The sequence below is a fragment of the Phyllobates terribilis genome, unplaced genomic scaffold (assembly GCF_046119375.1).
Source record: "Phyllobates terribilis strain yellow unplaced genomic scaffold, ASM4611937v1 Scaffold_4__5_contigs__length_816908805, whole genome shotgun sequence".
In the NCBI taxonomy this organism is placed as follows: domain Eukaryota; kingdom Metazoa; phylum Chordata; class Amphibia; order Anura; family Dendrobatidae; genus Phyllobates; species Phyllobates terribilis.
Genome location: NW_027362764.1, coordinates 293,384,776 through 293,404,964, shown reverse-complemented (window position 1 = coordinate 293,404,964; position 20,189 = coordinate 293,384,776). Strand labels below are relative to the sequence as shown.

The following is a 20,189-nucleotide window of genomic DNA, read 5'->3' as shown; positions in this document are numbered from 1 at the left end:
GGAGTGCACATCAAAGGGAGAGACATGACATATGACATATTTAAACATACGTCATATGCTGTGAAGGGGTTAAAAGCATGAAAAGTCTGTCAGTACTCTGTGTTATTAAATGGGCTATTGGTTAGTATAAAGTTACTATCCAAACGTTTCTACTGTGATGTCATTTAAACATTACTAAGGCTGTGTTTGCATTACATAGATTGAAAAGGATTGAATACAGCCCTAGGAGATGTCAGATACACATTTTTGGGGGAAAATACACATATTTTGGGGGCAAATGGGGTATCTGCGCTTAGTGGCAAATTTATTAGCTAATAATCACATTTTTTGGAAAAATTCACTGAACCTGGTGATTTTGAATTTCAAAAAGATTTAATCATCTTTACTATTTAGTTTAAGTCGTTAAATGTGCCAAATTTATCATAGTTGTTCAAGTGCTGTGATAAATCTGTCAAGCCATAATTTTGGTGCATTTTTAGCACAGTGTACTGCAATGCCCTTTACAGGCAATTCACGCCTCATAATTGGACAAGTCGAAAACTTATCTGATATTCACAAACTATGTTGCAAGTCATAACAGATGTTTATTGGTGCACATTTCGACAGAATTCATGTGTGTTTAGGTTGATAAATATTCCCCATTATGTCAACATTTTATTGCAGCACCTTCAAATAATACAAGCTGTCAAAGTGGTCCTAAGGTCAAAAGAGGTTTACCATGAACATGTAAACTTCATTATTAGAATATACTTTTGTAGATGTACATACACAGTGAAGGAAATAATTATTTCATCCGTTGCTGTTTTTGTAAGTTTGCCCACTGACAAAAGACATGAACAGTCTATAATTTTAAGGCTATGTGCCCACGATGCAGAAATGAAGCAGAAAATTTCTGCAGCATTTCTGCATCTCCCTGGCAGAAAAAACGCATGCAGATTGTGCATGCGTTTTTCCTGCAGAATACATGCGGATCCACATGCGGATTCACTTGCGTTTCCGCATGCAGATTGACAAGCGCTTTCCATGCGATAGCATCACTTGGAAAGTGCTTGACAACTAGGTCACACTATATAAATCCATGCAAACAGCATGGATTTATACAGTGTGAACCGTAAAAATTAAAACAAATAAAGCTATACTCACCCCTGATGTCCCGGCGTGGCTGCAGCGCTGCTTCCTGGCTGGTTCCCGGCTGCCGGCATATCGCGAGACAGAGCGGTGACGTCACCGCAGGTCCTCAAGCGATGCCGGCATTCAGAGAGAAGCCGCCGGACAGGTGAATATAAACTTTATTTGTTATTTTATTCTTTTTTTACAGGTAGAATGGTACCCAGGTCTGGATGAGTCTCCTCTCCTCCAGAACTGGGTACCATCCGCACACAGAGACGCATAGAAGCCGCTTGTAAAAATGTACAGTCGCGGTTTCTATGCGTCTCAATGCAAGTCAATGACGGGAGTTCCACTGCGCTTCCGCAAAATTAAATGACATGCTGCGGATTTTTGTACGCAGCATAAACGCTGCGGAAAAATCCGCAGCATGTGCATAGAACATACGGAATCCCCTTGGGGACCATGGGGTACGGATTACCTAGCGTTTCACAAGCGTTTATGCTGCGGAAATTCCGCAGCATAAACGCTTGAAAAACGCTACGTGGGCACTCAGCCTTAGGGTGGGTTAATTTTAACATTGAGAGATAGAATATCCCCAAAAAATCAAGAAAATCATATTGTATAAATTAGATACATTTACTTGCATTTTGCAGTGAGAAATAAGTATTTGATCCCTTACAAACCATTATGAGTTCTGGCTACTACAGACCAGTTAGACGTCCAAAAGTCTTTCTCCAAAAGTCATTTGTGAAACTTCACGCCCCAAAATGAATAATGTTATTTTTAACCCCTTTAAAGTCCAAGACGTATTAATGCGAATCTGTGCCCTGGGCTTTAAGAGCCTGACCCGTATTAATACGTCATTGCGATCGCGTGCGCACACAGGCTGTGCGGGCGCAATCGCCGCCGGGTGTCAGCTGATTGTCACAGCTGACACCCGGTACTATTTGCAGGGAACGGTCCCTGCACCGCTCCCGGCACATTAACCCCCTCAATGCTGCGATCGAAGTCGATCGCAGCATTGCGGTGGCTAAGGGGAGGTGATCGGTATACTCACCTCCTCTTCCGGCCTCCAGCGCTGTCTGCCGCGGCTTCCCGGATGTTGCCATGATGCCCCTATGTCGTCATGACAACATCTGGGTCACCAGACAGCAGGAAGATTTTTGGTCATGCGCAGAGCATGACCAAACTATCTTCTCCCTGTGCAGCGCTGACAGCCTGCATAGCACAGGTATGGTGTTCCATTCCTGTGCTATGCAGGTGATCAGAATAAAAAAAGTGAAAGTCCCATAGTGGGACAAAGTATAAAAGTAAAAAAAACTGTCAGAAAGTGAAAAAAAAAAAAATTAGTAAAAATATATAAAAAAAAATAAAATAAATAAAAGTACACATATTTGGTATCGCCGCGTCCGGAACGACCTGACCTATAAAATTGTCCCACTAGTTAACCCCTTCAGTGAACACGGTAAAAAAAATAATAAAAAATGAAGCAAAAAACAATGCTTTATCATCATACCGCCAAACAAAAAATGGAATAACACGCGATCAAAAAGATGAATATAAATAAAAATGGTACCGCTGAAAATGTCATCTTGTCCCGCAAAAAACAAGCTGCCATACAGCTCCATCATCCAAAAAATCAAAAAGTTATAGCTCTCAGAATAAAGCAATGCAAAAAAATAACTTTTAGTATAAAATTGATTTTATTATGTAAAAGAGCGAAAACATAGAAAAACTATATAAATGTGGTACCGCTATAAACGTACTGACCCGAAGAATAAAGCTACCTTATCAATTTTTCCACACGCGGAGCAGAGTAAAAAAAAAAAACAAAAAAAAAACAATCCCTGAATTGTTGGTTTATGTTTATTCTGCCACCCAAAAATTGGAATAGAAAGCGATCAAAAAAGGTCACGTGCCTGAAAATGAAAGCAATAAAAACGTCAATTCATCCCGCAAAAAACAAGGCGTCACATGACTCTGTCGGCCAAAATATGGAAAAATTATAGCTCTCAAAATATGGCGATGCAAAAACTAGATTTTACAAAAAAATGTGTCTTTTAGTGTGTGACAGTTGTCAATCATAAAAACCCGATATGATTCTGGTATCTCTGTAGTCGCACCGACCCGAAGAATAAAGTCATCTAATCACTTATACCACATGAGGAACGGCGTAAAAAATAAACTCTCGGGTTAGGGTTGTGCTAGGGTTAGGGTTGGGGTTGGGGTTAGGGTTGGGTTAGGGTTAGGTTAGGTTGGGGTTGGGCTAGGGTTGGGTTACTGTTAGGGTTGGGGTTAAGGTTGGGCTAGGGTTGGGGTTGGGATTTTTTTCAAAAGTAAAAAAAAAAGATGATGATATGGCAACTAGTGTTGAGCACAAGTGCTCGCTACTTGAGTTTGCATCGGATGCTCGGGTATGCATTGAGTATCATAGGTGCTCGAATGACATGCTCGAGTCTTTGCCCCATATGCTTCGCGGCCCAAAAAAACTTGCGGGGATTGCCTGCCATGCACGAGCGATCCTCGCATGTTTTTTTTGGGTGTCTAATAACCGTGAAACATGCGGGCGGGGACTCGAGCATGTCACTCGAGCACCCTTGATACATAGTGCATACCCGAGTACCCGATGCAAACTCAAGTAGCGAGCACTTGCGCTCAAGACTAATGACAACTTATTCAATATGATGACCTAATGTTATCAAATTCTGTGTCGTACCTCTGGGTTCAAAATGTTCACTATGCCCCATGACAAAATCCTTGAGGGGTGTAGTTTCCAAAATGAGATCACTTGTGGGGGGTTTCCACTATTTAGGCACATCATGGGCTCTTCAAATGCGACATGGCGTCAGATCTCGATTCCAGACGATTTTGCATTCAAAAAGTCACACAGTGCTCCTTCCCTTCTGAACTCTGCCGTGTGCCCAAACGCTGTATTTTCCCCACATATGGGGTATTTGCGTACTCAGGAGAAATTGCACAAAAGTTTTTGGGGTCCATTTTCTCCTCTTACCCTTGTGAAAATAAAAAAATTGGGGCTAAAACATCATTTTTGTGGAAAAAGTTTGATTCTTTTATTTTCACGGCTCCATGTTATAAACTTCTGTAAAGGACTTGGGGGTTCAGGGTGCTCACCACACATCTAGATAAGTTCCCTGATGGGTCTAGTTTCCAGAATGGTGTCACTTGTGGGGGGATTTCCACTGTTTAGGCACATCAGGGGCTCTCCAAACGCAACATGGCGTCCGCTAATTATTCAAGCAAATTTTACAATCAAAAAGTCAAATGGCGCTCCTTCCCTTCCGAACCCTGCCATGCGCCCAAACAGTGGTTTTACCCCACATATGGGGTATCTGCTTACTCAGGAGAAATTGCACAACAAACTGCATGGTGCAATTTCTCCTGTTATCCTTATGAAAATCCAAAATTGGGGGCTGAAAAACATTTTTGTGGGAAAAATGTGAAAATTTCATTTTAACGGCTCAATGTTATAAACTTCTGTGAAGCACCTGGGGGTTCAAGGTGCTCACTACACATCTAGATAAGTTCCCTGAGGGGTCTAGTTTCCAAAATGGTATCACTTGTGGGTGGTTTCCACTATTTAGGCACATCAGGGGCTCTCCAAACGCATCATGGCATCCGCTAATTATTCAAGCAAATTTTACAATCAAAAAGTCAAATGGCGCTGCTTTCCTTCCGAACCCTGCCGTGCGCCCAAACAGTGGTTTTACCCCACATATGGGGTATCTGCTTACTCAGGAGAAATTGCACAACAAACTGCATGGTGCAATTTCTCCTGTTATCCTTATGAAAATCCAAAATTGGGGGCTGAAAAACATCTTTGTGGGAAAAATGTGAAAATTTCATTTTAACGGCTCAATGTTATAAACTTCTGTGAAGCACCTGGGGGTTCAAGGTGCTCACCACACATCTAGATAAGTTCCCTGAGGGGTCTAGTTTCCAAAATGGTATCACTTGTGGGTGGTTTCCACTATTTAGGCACATCAGGGGCTCTCCAAACGCAACATGGCATCCGCTAATTATTCAAGCAAATTTTACAATCAAAAAGTCAAATGGCGCTCCTTTCCTTCCGAACCCTGCCGTGCGCCCAAACAGTGTTTTTTCCCAACATATGGGGTATCTGCGTGCCCAGGGGAAATTGCACAAATTTTGGGGTCCATTTCTTCCTGCTACCCCTGCGAAAATAAAAAAAATTGGGTCTAAAGTAAAATTTTTGTGAAAAAAGTTAAATGTTAATTTTTTTCTTCCACATTCCAAAAATTCCTGTGAAGCACCTGAGGGGTTAATAAAGTTCTTGAATGTGGTTTTGAGCACCTTGAGGGGTGCAGTTTTTAGAATGGTGTCACTTTTGGGTATTTTCTGTCATAAAGACCCCTCAAAGTGACTTCAAATGTGATGTGGTCCCTAAAAAAATGGTTTTGTAAATTTTGTTGGAAAAATGGGAAATCGCTGGTCAACTTTTAACCCTTATAGCTCCCTAATAAAAAAAAATGTTGGTTCCAAAATTGTGCTGATGTAAAGTACACGTGGGAAATTGTATTTATTAACTATTTTGTGTGACATATCTCTCTGATTTAAGGGCATAAAAATTCAAATTTTGAAAATTGCAAAATTTGCAAAATTTTCGCCAAATTTCCATTTTTTTCACAAATAAATGCAAGTGATATCGAAGAAATTTTTCCACAATCATGAAGTACAATATGTCATGAAAAAACAGTCTCAGAATCAGGGGATCCGTTGAAGCGTTCCAGAGAAATTACCTCATAAAGTGACAGTGGTCAGAATTGTAAAAATTGGCCTGGTCATTAACGTGCAAACCACCTTGGGTTGTAAAGGGGTTAAGTCAAATATAAGCTTCAAATCTTGAGTGCATTTTCTGATATGGTTTGTATAACAATAACATTGCTCACGTTAATCTAAAATGCAACTTGACAGCCATCCATGCCTGAGATGTGTGCAATACACCTGCATTACTTGTCAAAGGATATATACAGCTTTTCAATACGTGTCACTTGGCAGCTGCCCTTCCATAATGCAGCATTTTAGTCTTGTACTGCAATAGTCTTTATTCTGTTAATGTATAGAATTATATTATAGCTTGTGATAGAAAAATCCAATCCACAGTTAAATTTCTGATTCCTTTATTTGTGGCACAATTCAGAAGACAATATTTATTTCCTTTTATTTGGCTCATACATTCTTGTTCTTGTTTACAACTTTTCCAGTAAAGATAGATCTAAAAATAATCTTTAAGAAACAATTGCATAAAAATATAATATATGTTTATAGATATTTTCAGATCTCAATTTCTAGTGTCTTAGTTTAACAAAAATAAGTCATATTAACATTTAAGTTATCATTTTAATTTAATGCATTTAAATATAGACATCTCGGTCAGTGAATTAATGCAGCTAACAACAGCAAATACTGTTAACCAATGTCTAGTGTAACATACAGTCTATATTAGCAGTGATTGAATAGAAGCACAAGGACAGTTACACAGACTGCATGAATACATCCTTAGGTCAGGAGCACTTCTTGAAAAGTCTACTTTGCAAATAGTTTGTAAGCAGCACATTGTAGCTGATATATTGGACTATCCTTATTATGGAGCAGCATGGACAAATGCATATTGAAATATGTAATTAATTACTTATTTTTCCAGTTGTCAACCACTTTTGATTTGTTGGATCTAGACCCTTGCATGAAAAATTGTCTAGTGTAGAAATAGAGGGCACTACAGTGCTTTCTGGAAGCTCCATCAGCTGGCACTATTAGTCTCATATTAACACCTTTCCTGTATCTCCAGTGCCTTAACCTGCTGAGCATTACTTCATAAGGCATGCCATTAACATTGAAATCATATGCAGCATTTTGTTTTGTAAAGGTTTTGAACCAAGTATGATAAAGACCCAACAGAAAATATGTATAATTGTGCTGAAGACTAGGGTTTATGCACACAAGTATGTGTCTACCCTAAATGTTTCTTTAATTGCGTTAAAGAGTAACTGAACTCTCTTTTTTTTCATTATTTATGACACGTTGTAATTCACTTCATTAGGTGATTTGGCTTCTTTCATGGTCATGACAATGATTTCCTTGGCACAACAGCATGAGAGGAGCACATCTTTTGTTTATCCAGTGCTCCTCTCTCGCTGTGTCGGCATCTTTCACTCATAGTGCATTATACAAAGTACAGGAGACATGGCGCTCAGTGAAGACTACACATCAGAGCATTATCACCTCAGGAGCAAGAATGCTCTTGAGGTGCCACCCCCCTCTTGAGACAGAATCTGTATCCGTACTCCAATTACATAGACAGGGAGTCCATATGTTGCACATCAGTAAGAAAAGCCTGGAGAAAGCTAGGTGTTTGGAGGTGTCTGATCATATTTTTGAACGGGAAAGAAGCCAAATTGTCCAATAAAGTGAAGTACAAGATTTCAAACTTTCCAAATGAGCACAATAATGAAAAAAATGATAGTATAGTTATTCATTAAGTTATACAATTTGTCATAATACCAATTCAATACAATCTTGCCCCATCTAATAAAAAAAATATCTCTTAACATTTACATTTTTTTTTTTACATAGAAGCCTATGACTGATGAATTGCATCTGTCAGAGGTATCCGACACAACAATCCAGAAAAACAAGTAGGGGCAACACACTAGATCTATTAAGGCATTGATCAGATCGTATCAGCTTAATCTCACAGTACATTTCAGGATCTGCTGGTTTAGAAACAAATTAAGGAAGAACACATCTGTATTTATGAATACAGCACCTACACATTTCTATGAGGTGCATTTTGCCTTTTTTTTTGGAGGGGGGGTGTTCTGTAATAAGAGAGACACCACAGCCTCCATGCACAAGGTGTTGTATATGCAGATTATGGAATTTGCTCCCCACAATGACTGACATGCAGCAACTTCAACACTCTGTTGCCTGAGATCCTGACAAATAGTCGTCTCGTATAGTCTTGACAAAATGCGGGGAATGCTTTAGATTACACTCATGCAGGAATGAACTCAGGGGATTTAGTATTGACGAGGCTACAGTCACTATGTGGAAGCTGCGGGTGGAAGCCAATAGAGCGCCATAATGAGGCTCCATATTCGTACAATGTAATATCGAACTCCTGCTCACACATAAACCACAGTATGTGCCGGCAAATCGGCATAGTCATCATGTGAACCAGAAGAGGCCTGAGCCACACTGGAAATCAGAAAAGACGGAGATTAGTGAGTATATTAATATCCCTACATTACATATACATTCACACATTTTAATAGGAGTGCTTGCTTGTTTAAATAATGGGAGCAATTTATTTTGCAAGCAGAGAATTCTGGTCCTGGGTATTATTTCATACAAAAAATTGTTCTAGCCTCATCTCTATGTCCTGTGGTATTGTGCTGCAGGCAATTTGTTGCTGTCAGTTCAGCATTAACATTTTCAAATATACAAAGGGAAAAACACTACTTCAACACCTGACTGCTGCGGTGATAAATTCTAGTGCAGGTTCTTTCAAACTGCTGAGAATTTCTGAGAAGGCAGCCTGATCTATAAGACAGCCCTCTGAGGAGGACATATCAATAACCAGCTACTGTGCACTTAGAAAAGTAGACTGTGCATCATCCTATTGATAGTATACCTAACACCATTGTCTTCTTGCATTCTAAAACCACAGACTATAACATAGTTATCAACATACAGTTTTAAGTAATACACATTACTTATTACTCAGATATAGCATTGCCAAATGAATCACTAAACTGTGTCATGCCTTTAAAGAAGCACTCTCGTTAATCTTTTTATTCCCTAAACCTGTGTAAATGTTAGTATAGTGTAGTATCAGTGTGATAGTATACATTCAGATTGCTGTCTTCTCCAGTAACCAGCACCTCTCTGGTCTTCTTCTTAGTCACGTGACAGTGATTCAAACTCTCTGGATCACGCTGTGATATGTGTGACATGGAAGTGACTTTTACAATGTAAGTCACAGAATGAGGCTCCATAGATTTACATTGAAAGGCCACGTTCAGTATTTGGTCAGAATTTTACATCAGTACTTATAAGCCAAAACCAGGTGAGTGTGAAAAACGCTGAAGTGGTGATGTGTTTCTATTAGTCTATGAGCCCACGATCAGGAAATAGCAGCGTTTTCGCTGCATCCAAAACTCTGCGTCCGATCATGTAGGTAAATCCGCATGTGTTCAGTGAACTGTGCGGAGTTACCGCATTCAATACATTCTATTGGGGATTGCTATAATTGTGCCCATTGTACGGTTATCTTTTTGAACAACACAACATGGGGTAGGCAATATTTTTTCTTAAGTCTTCTTCTCCTTCTATAGTTTAGGGAATATCAACCAAGTAATATTATACTGCTTTTTTCTGTATAATGGAAGACAGCACAGGTAACTATGTCACTAAAGAACTGGATGGCTTTTCTAAGTCACATGCTGGTACTGCCTGTATCTTTCCATGCTCATAAGGCTACACAAATATTATTAACAGGGCCACATAGCTTTCAAAATAGCTGTAAACAGGCCCATGATGGGGCCTATCCTCTATTCACCTCCCAAATCTCCTCCACAATAGCTCCTGTGCCCCTGACAGTCTCGGGGCATCAACATGTTAACAGAAATTGACATACTGCGGCTCATAAACCCGCACCGTGGGTGAGTTTTCGCAGCGTTAAATAGAAGCAAACGGGGCATGGGATTTCTTGTATTGTACAACACAGCATTTTGGACGCAGCGTAGGTGAGCTGAGTCCAAAACGCTGCTATTCCTGATTATGGGCACGTACACTTATACTTTACCTCTGATTGTTCCACTTCTGATTCTGGCTTACAAATACTGAGGTAACATTAAAATTCTGACAAAATACTGAACGTGTAAACATGGCCTTAACGTCACCATCACGTGACTCAGGAGAGGACTGGAGTGGTGTTGGATATTGGAGAATATAGCAATCAGTGAGTATAATAACACACTAACACTACACAACATTTACACAGGTTTAGGCAATAAAAGAATTAACTTGAGTACTTCTTTAAAACATACTGGCTTAAGAAAACTCAGCAGGTTTTCCTGCAGCCCTATGAAAAACCACATGTGGTATCATGATGTTATTTGCTGATTGACAAACTGAGCACTACTACATCTGTACAGTTTTAACTTATAAACTAATTTGGATATATTAGATTCCCTTATCATTTAATAAAAAGACTTTAACAATAAAGAACAAACTAGGAGTCAGCAAGTCATATCTTATGATATGAAATACTTCATTTTCCTTCACAAATATGCGCAACATGTACAAATATATCACATAAATCGTATAAGCATGTGTGTTTTATAATACTGGGATAATTCAGGTGTCTGATACATAAATCAGACAACTGCACTGCTCTATGGATTTCTTTAAAGGGGTCCTACAGTTTCAAAAAGGTTGGCATATGGGCATGAATTGGAATGGTAAGTACATGTCTACAATGAGCGCATCCACACAAGGCTTGCAGGGGGAACACTAGTGCAGACACAGGAAGGAAATTTGCAGATTTCTTGTACAGGAAGTGATTACATCGATGCTTTTGCAAATGCATGAGATGAGAAGTCATAAGATGTACTGCACTTGCGGTCTTTCATCTGCACTGCTGCCCCGTTCCAGGAAAAGCCACACAACCAGTGTGGAGGAGGCAAAATTGGGACAGGGTGGAATGTTTAAAGATGATAGATAACCTACATACAGTACAAAGGAGGCAGTGAGAAAGAGTAATACCCTAGATAATGAGAACCAATGTTTCACCAACCCTGTCCTGCCAAAGATTAGTTCATTACAGAAAATCTAGCTGCTTTGCCAGTCAGAAGGAAAATCACAAAAACAGGTCAAGCCTTACATTCGGTTAAGCCCTACATAAAAAGTGGAGTTTACACTAAGAGATGAGAGGACAAGCCATGACTGCATTGAAAAATAGTATTTCAGAGGCATCGTTATCTGAAAAATGAGGTCTAATGTAAATAGGCTAAAAGGGAAAAACCAGCACAGAAATATCTGATATAGAAGTTTTAGTATATTTTATTATTTTAATATTGTATCTTCTAACTATAAAAAGCAGGAAGACAATTGAAGATCTAGCTAATATTTACAACTGATTGTACAATATTTTATTGGACCCAAAATGTTACTAAAATTACGAGATCGTAGAAATATATTCTGAGTTGATCAGTAGAAGATCTGCTCTTTGAATATGTCCTATATGAAACCATTATTTATCTTATTTCAATATACACAATTTTACCAAATGGCCAGATCTTCTGTAAAAAAAATATTTTACTGGTAAACTTCTAAAAGGTTCATATTCTTGCAAATAAATCTTTCTATGGTGAAACTACATTTCACAAACCTGAGAACAGAAAAATTAATAGAAAAATGATTTTTAATTGGAAGCAAAGCTTTGACTTCCATTCATTTTGACCTTAATTTTCACTAATATAAAATACCATGAAGAACAAATTCTGTAAACTAGAAAAAATTATGCCCCCTTCCTTATCCAATTTTGAAGTATCACAGAAACTGGCAGTAATTTTTGGTCCTATAACAACTTTCCTCTCCACTACAAAATGAAATCACAAACTGCAGCCTTGTCACAAATAGACATAAATGTAAAACTTCTAATTCATGGGTTGCATATAGTATTCACACAGAGGCTTTTCAGTGAATAACACAAGCACAAGATGGCTGTGTTGGTCTGTAGTGTTTGCTTCCTGTTTTCAAGATCTTAGGTAGAATTTCTTGAGTTGGGCCATACATTAGCTATCAGCTGACTGCTATCTTATCCAAACGCATGCAGAATCCTTCTCTCTCTTGGTATCAGGAGGCCTCCATACACATTAAATGGTGGGCTAGACCCACTGAAGTCAGCAGGTTCGACTGATTTCTATCTAATGATTATTGCTATAATTGTGCCCATTGTACGGTTATCTTTTTGAACAACACAATATGGGGTAGGCAATATTTTTTCTTAAATCTTCTTCTCCTTCTATAGTTTAGGGAATATCAACCAAGTAATATTATATTGCTTTTTTCTGTATAATGGCAGACAGCACAGGTAACTATGTCACTAAAGAACTAGATGGCTTTTCTAAGTCACATGCTGGTACTGCCTGTATCTTTCCATGGTCATAAGGCTACACAAATATTATTAACAGGGCTACCTAGCTTTCAAAATTGCCTTAAACAGGCCCATGATGAGGCCTATACTCTATTCACCTCCCAAATCTCCTCCACAATAGCTCCTGCGCCCCTGCCAGTCTCGTGGCATCAACATCCAGAAGGCTGCAGTCTTCCCAGTTTGTCTGGAAGAAGTAGATTGGCTGAAGCAGTCACGGATCATGAGGCCCCGAGACCAGCATGGGGCAGAGTAACGCTGGTTCAAAGGGTGAGGATAGGATTGTTTGTTTTTTTATTGCCTCACAATGTGGCCAATTGTAAAGGGGATTGAAGGGGTTTTCCCCTACTTTAAATGCAATGTTGAAAGGAACTTAAAAAGTAACTGTGGTTTTATTTTTTTTCCATAAATCAAAAGTATATATGAAAATAATAAACTTTGTAATATATCTTATTAGAGAGATCCAAGACTGATCATTCATTCTAAATGTTCTCAGTGTGTCGTCAGTGAATACAGATTTTCCCACTACTGACACAGGAGATGGCAGCTGGTGCTCATAAGAAGAACTTGCAGCAGAATGTCTGTGTCTGCCTTCAGCTCCTCCTCACTCTCATATTCATAGAATTTTAAGAGCACCAACTGTCATCTCTTATCTCAGAAATAGGAAAATCTGTATTCACTGACTAAAGATTTTACCCATGAAATGAGAATAAATATCAATCCAAGAGGTAAAAGAAGCTAATTAATTTAATAACATCTTTAACAAAGTTGCCTATTTTCATGTGTGCTATTGATATATGAAATAAAAACTATGGTTACCCTTTAAACTTACTTCTACTACACACAATTGTATCATATTACTAGAATATTCATAATGGTGATAAAATGTCAGTTATCTGATATCAATCTAAACTCTTTTGTCCTAATATTTTCTTTTTTGATCGTTGAGTTTTCTATTCTAATTTCTATACGATTGTGGGAGTCACCATCTTGCCAAGGCTGTTAGCAACATTTACAGATAAGCTGTATAAAAGGCACATGGACCAGAAATACCAGTCTGGATATAACAATTAACTTTGGTAGGAAAGACTTCTAGCCATGCTGTGCAATTCTTGCAGAGTTCATTGCACAGGTAGGGGGAGGAGGTGATCTGCAACCATTATTTACTGTTAAAAGGAACATCACATTTTTACATATGGAATTAAAGGTATGGCTGTATAGCAGGTTGTCCTCCAATAAAAATGAAAATTTTTGTATTATTAAAATCATTGGAAGTACACTGGGGGTAAGTCAGTGCACTTGGTCTATGTCTTCTAAATATATTGGCTAACTCAGTGCACTTCCAGCCTTATTTGATATGGTCTCTATGCTAAATGTCTCCTAGCTGGCACATCATATTTCTACAAGAAGGGTAACACTTTTATTGGGGGATAAGAGCCTATACAGCCATACTATAATTCTATATGTGAAAAAGTGTTGACTGTTTTTTCTCTAATGGTGTGATCCTGTGTTACTTATATAGAGGAGTTATCTGTCATTTATATCCTGCCTGTGATGACAATGAGATGACCACAGAAAATGTAAGGGCGGTAATCCATCTTTGATGATATTCTCTCCATACTATGCAATTTAACTAATCATGTTTAAGATGCAAGTAAACGAATATGCACTAAACCTACAGACTCAAAGTTCATATAGAGAGGCTGATAGTTATAGATCCATTTATACTGCACAATTATCATGTACAAGCGTTCCTTGGTATGATCATTCGCAATAACTGTGCTGTCCAAACAGGATACCTATCACTCGATAAATGAGCAAAAAGCTTGTTTGTCAGGTGAAATGAGTGTTTAGTTTGCACAAAAGATCATCATCTCGGCAGAGAATCCTCCTGTGTAAACAGGACTACGCTGCCGAGAATAATGGCAGCTTATGTTCAGAAAACGATCTATTACTTATTGTTCTATGTGAATCTGAATAGCGTTTCGGCCTGTGTAAACAGGCTATAAACTACAGCTGACCAGCAGACATGTTGACAGATGGGCGTTGTTTAGTGCTGTGCATCACACAGTGGAAATGGATTCTATGAATGATATGCAACAGGAAATACATTCTTTACAAGGCATCATCAGTTCTATACAGACAATTGAATTTTCAGATTTCCTTTTGTGAATTTAGTATTCTGTTTGATTATTTGAATCCGACCTTAAAAATTATGTAATTTACTAAAATTGTCAGCTGAACACTTTCTATATTATATACTGTACACCTCAATATTCCATATTAGTTAGACATAATATATAATAATAAACCACATAGTTGAATCTCAAGCTTGAATATTTTCTGATTATTTGTTTCTTAATTCATTCTATAGTTAGCTTACAGCATAAAGACAATTCCAATCCTGGTAAAAATAAAATCATTTCACCAGTGTTGCTCTCAGAAAAAGGTGTATTGTTTAATTTCTAGGATTTTTCTTGCCAACAAGAATATTTTATTGGCAAACTCTGAATGCATTTCAAAGCAAAACACATTTTCCTTGGCACATATATTGTGCAGCATAGTGATGCATTATTTTCCCTTTTGAACCATTATTTTGAAACAGCAAACCAAGTAAAAAATTTGGCCAGTTGACAAAATAATCAAGGCAGACTTGCTGTTCTGGACTTCTCAAGTGTGTCGTTGACTGGGCATTGCAGATAGGTACAGTTGCTTTCTTCAGTTATTTTGTTCTACAATGTACGCACTGAAGCAGAAACCTGGAACAAAAGAAATGTACAATTAAATCAGCATTTTTAATGTAAACACCAGGATTTAAGTTTGGTAACTGCTCAATCTAGATTACTGTTAATAATATTTGGCTCTAAACACAAATGCTTTCTAAGAAAGTTAATTTAGCCCAAAACAAATGAGTTACTAGTTACATCAAGTTTTAATTACATTTAATATAATGGAAGGGGTGATTTTAAATGAAAGGGGGTGATACCAGTGTGAGACAAGAAGATCAGGAGAGCAGACTGTCAGTCATTATATGTCTCACACTGGTAACACCCCCTTTCATTTAAAATCAGCTCTGGATTCTTGGGGCGATCTGTGTCTAGCTGACAGATTTTAACAGCTAATTTACACATAAGAAAAGTGTGGATTTCTTTGGAACAAGACATCGGATCATAGATATCAAGGTATCATTTTATTCAGCTTCCTATGACCTACATGCCCATATAGAAGACTTGGAAGGGATGATCCTACTGACAGATGCCCTTTAATTCACATGTGGAGAGTGTGGATAAACTACATACAGTTTGTACTTTTTTTTTTACTGCAGTTACATAGTTACACGGGTTGAAAAAAGACCTAGGTCCATCAAGTTCAACCTTTCTCCACCAATTATACATCTTGTCACTAAATTATCTAAAACCCACAATGTTATGTGTACAGAGGAAATCATCCAGCCCTTTTTTAAAAGCTATTATTGTGTCTGCCATTACTACCTCTTGTGGTAGGACTGTGAAGAACCCTTTCCTATTTAGCTGCCGGAATTGCCTTTCCTCCACCCATAATGAGTGCCCCCTGGTCCTTAGTATGGTCTTTGGAAGGAATAAGTCATGTGCTAGTACTTTGTACTGACTACACATATATTTATACATGTAAATGAGATCTCCTCTGAGATGTCTTTTTTCTAAGCCAAATAAGCCCAACTTTTCCAACCTCTCATCATGTGAGAGACCTTCCATGTCTTGTAATAATGTAGTTGCCCGCCTTTGAACTGACTCTAACTTCTGAATTTCCTTTTTAAAGTGTGGAGCCCAAAACTGGATCCCATATTCTAGATGTAGCCTCGCAAGCGATTTATAAAGGGGTAACAATACATTGGGATCACAGTATTTTATTTCTCTTTTTATACACCCTAAAATCTTGTTTGCTTTTGCAGCTGCTGCTTGACATTGAGTGCTGCTGCTCAGCTTACTTGTGACCAGATTACCCAAGTCCTTCTGTTCTGTAGTCCCGAGTATACTTCCATTTAAAGGGGTTGTCTACTACTTTCACATTGATGCCCCATCCGTAGGATTGGGCATCAAGTATGACCGGCCAGGGTCCTGCAGCTGGCATCCCCGCCGATCACTTGTTATCGGTGCTGGCGGCTACGGCTGCCGGCAGGAAGTGCTTACCTGCGGAGCTTGGCCGTCAAGTTGCAGTGGCCAGCGCTTGTTACTGCACATCTGCCTCCTATTCAATTCAATGAGAGGAGGATGTACAGTAGCCCGCGGCGGCCACTACAGATGGACGGCCAAGCACCGTAAGCACTTCCGGTTGGCGGCCACTGGCACCGAAAACAGCTGATCGGCGGGGGTGCCAGTGTGGGACCCTAGCCGATCATACATTGATATCCTATCCTACGGATAGGGCATCAATGTGAAAGTAGTGGACAACTCCTTTAATGAATATGTAGCCAGGGCCGGCTCCAGGTTTTCGTGGGCCCCGGGCAAAAAAGTCTCATTGGACTTTAACACATACCATGATTAATGATGCACAGATATGGCAGAGAAATATAGGTATAGTACAATGCCAAAGATTCCACTTACTTCTTACATTATATGAGTGATATCTATTGTAAATTCTACAATAGCACAGAAACCACCGAATCCTCGCAGAGCACAGTTCGTGCCCTGAGGGATTCAAATGTTTTCATTTTAGACCGAACAGTATAGTCCTCCATACAGTATTATGGGCACCACATAATCTTCCATTCAGTATAATGAGCCCCATATATTGCTCCATACAGTATAATAGACCCCATAAATTGATTCATACAATATAATGAGCCCCATATATTTCTCCATACAGTATGAGCCCAAAATATTGCGCCATACAGAAAAATGGGCCCAAATAGCGCTCCATACAGAATAATGGACCCAATATATTGCTCCATACAGAATAAGGGGCCTCATATAATGCTCCATACAAAATAATGGGCCTCATATAATGCTCCATACAGAATGGACCCCATTTAATACTCCACACAGAATAATGGGCCCCATATAATACTCTATACAGAATTGCCCCCATATAATGCTCCATACAGAATAATGAACACCATATATTGCTCTATACAGAATAATGGGCCTCATATAATGCTCCATATAGAATAATGGGACCCAAATAATACTCTACTACAAAATGGGCCACATATAATGATCCATACAGAATGGGCCCCATATAATGTTCTATACAGAATGGGCCCCATATAATGCTCCATACAGAATAGTGGACCCCATATAATGCTCCATACAGAATAATGGACCTCATATAATGGACCCCATATAATGCTTCATGCAGAATAATGGGACCCATATAATGCTCCATACAGAATAATGGACCCCATATAATGCTCCATATAAAATAATGGACCCCATATAATGCTCCATACAGAATGGGCCCCATATAGTGTTCTATACAGAAAGGGCCCCATATAATATGCCATACAGAATGGGCCTCATATAATGTTCCATACAGAATGGGCCCCATATAATGCTACATAAATAAAAAATAAATAATCAAATACTCACCATTCCTCGCTCTCCGCTGGACAGAGGCTGCTGCTCCAGACTCTTCAGTGTCTTCTAGCTGTCTGCACTGCTCGGCAGAGGGTGCGCTGTAGTGATGTCATCGCGCCCTTTACCCTGAGATGTCAGAGAGTCAGAAGACGCAGAAAAGACCAGGCAGTGGAGGAACAGGGAGAGGTTAAGTATTTCAAACAGTTTAAAACACGGTGAGGTTGGGGGGGGGGACTCATGGGGCCCATAGCATGCCGGTGTCCCTGACGTCGAGTGGGCCCCCCCCACTTGCTCAGGGCCCCTGCACTTGCCCGGGTGCGCCGGGTGGTGACGCTGGCCCAGTATGCAGCAATAAGATTACTCCATCCTAGGTGCATTACTCTACATTTATCTACATTAAATCTCATCTGCCAAGTGTTTGCCCATTCAGTCATCTTATCCAGATCGTACTGCAATATCGTAATGTCAAGATCAGATTTTAATATCCTACATAGTTTGGTGTCGTCAGCAAAAACTGACACTTTACTCTCAATCCCATCCCCAAGGTCATTAATAAAACGGTTAAAAAGAATTGGTCCTAGCACAGATCCCTGCGGCACCCCACTGCTGACTATATCTCATTTAGAGAACGTACCATTTATGACGACTCTTTGTTTCCTGTCTTTTAGCCAGTTACTTACTCATCTGCATATAGTCTTCTTCTGTTGGGGAAAATCGAGAGGTCTCCCACACAAAACACAGTTTGCTCATTCCACTGACACTGTTCTAATATGTATAGGCACCTAAGTTGTTATTGTAATTAATACAATAACAATAATTAAAACAAATTTGTATTCTTATTGCACAGATAAGCTTTTCATGGCCCACGACTATTGTCTCTTTATTCACCAAGTACAGAAAAATCTTATCTACTTGAAGAACTGCATTGTCAGCAGACTAATAATAAGAGATAATACGGTCCCTACATAATGGATATCTTAATCTCTGCTTAATAAACTCCAACCCTCCAATTACCTAGCTACATCCATTACTGTCTGTCTTGAGACTGTACAGTCTTTTCCTCATAATCCTTTCAACAGTCAGCTCCACCTTAGCTCTAGATCACAAGCCTGCAACATTAAAGTTCTGCTAAGGATAGAAAGCATCTTTATCTGAGTGTAAGGGGGAGCTATGTGAGGCTGATAGTCTTCATTTAAATGATCTGGAAAGGATGACACAAGTCTTCAGGGAATCCAACAGAGATTTAAGCTTAATAACTAGTGTTGAGCGATACCTTCCGATATCAGGAAATATCGTATCGGATTGGATCGGGCCGATACCCAAAAAGTATCGGATATCGCCGATTCCGATACCGGAAACCAATGCAAGTCAATGGGACACAAATATCGGAATGAAAATAAACCCTTTCTTTCCTTGTAGGTTAATTCTACATGAAGGAAAACAACTAAGAATAATGTAGAATGACATGAAAAGCCGGCAATTCATCAGCGGCATACACCGGTACCCGACAATTTACAACAGAAAGAATAGAGCTTCACACATAGATTAGATAGATAGAAACATGTCAGTCACATATATATGAAGTACAGTGACAGTGTTGCTTACTGTACTTGTCATTTAGTGTAAAGGATTTATTAAAAAAAATATTAGTGTTTTCGTGCACCGTCTCTTTAAAAAAGCCGGCCGGCAATTCAGCAGCGGTACCCGACAATTTATAACAGACAGAATAGAGCTTCACACATAGATTAGATAGATAGAAACATGTCAGCGACAGTGTTGATTACTGTACTTGTCATTTAGTGTTAAAATAAAGGATTTATTTAAAAAAAAATTGGCGTGGGGTTCCCCTTAATTTTAGGCTCTAGCGGAGGTTAAGCAGACAGCTGGGGCAAATGTTTGAAGCCTGGGAAGGGGGTAATACCCACGGAGCTTCCCAGGCTACTAATATCAGCCCCCAGCTGAATACCTAGCCTTTACTAGCTATTAAAATGGGGGAACCCCCCCAAAAAAAATAACGTGGGGTCCACCCCTAATTTAATAGCTAGCACAGGCTAGGCAGACAGCTGGGGGCTGATATTAATAGCCCAGGAAGGGTGCCATGAATATTGGCCCCCTCCCAGGCTAGAAACACCAGCCGTCAGCCGCCCCAGAAATGGCGCATCCATAGGATGCGCCAATTCTGGCACTTAGCCTCGCTCTTCCACGCTGCCCTGGTGCGGTGGCAGGGGGTAATAGGGTTGGGGTTGATGTCAGCTTATAATGCCAGCTGACATCAAGCCCAGGTTAGTAATGGAGAGGCGTCTATAAGACACCCCCATTACTAACCC

At 39.4% G+C, this 20,189-nt stretch overlaps 1 protein-coding gene across 3 annotated transcripts in view; it reads right to left on the bottom strand.

Moving 5' to 3' along the window:
• Nucleotides 1-6,252: 6,252 nt before the first annotated feature.
• Nucleotides 6,253-20,189, bottom strand: part of COBL (cordon-bleu WH2 repeat protein) — a 694,630-nt gene continuing 680,693 nt past the window's right edge. For all 3 annotated transcript variants that reach the window (XM_073678323.1, XM_073678322.1, XM_073678324.1), the window contains one exon: nt 6,253-15,066. In XM_073678323.1, coding sequence (XP_073534424.1) covers nt 15,040-15,066 — 27 coding nt within the window. In that variant the 3' untranslated portion in view covers nt 6,253-15,039. The remainder of the gene's footprint in view (nt 15,067-20,189) is intronic.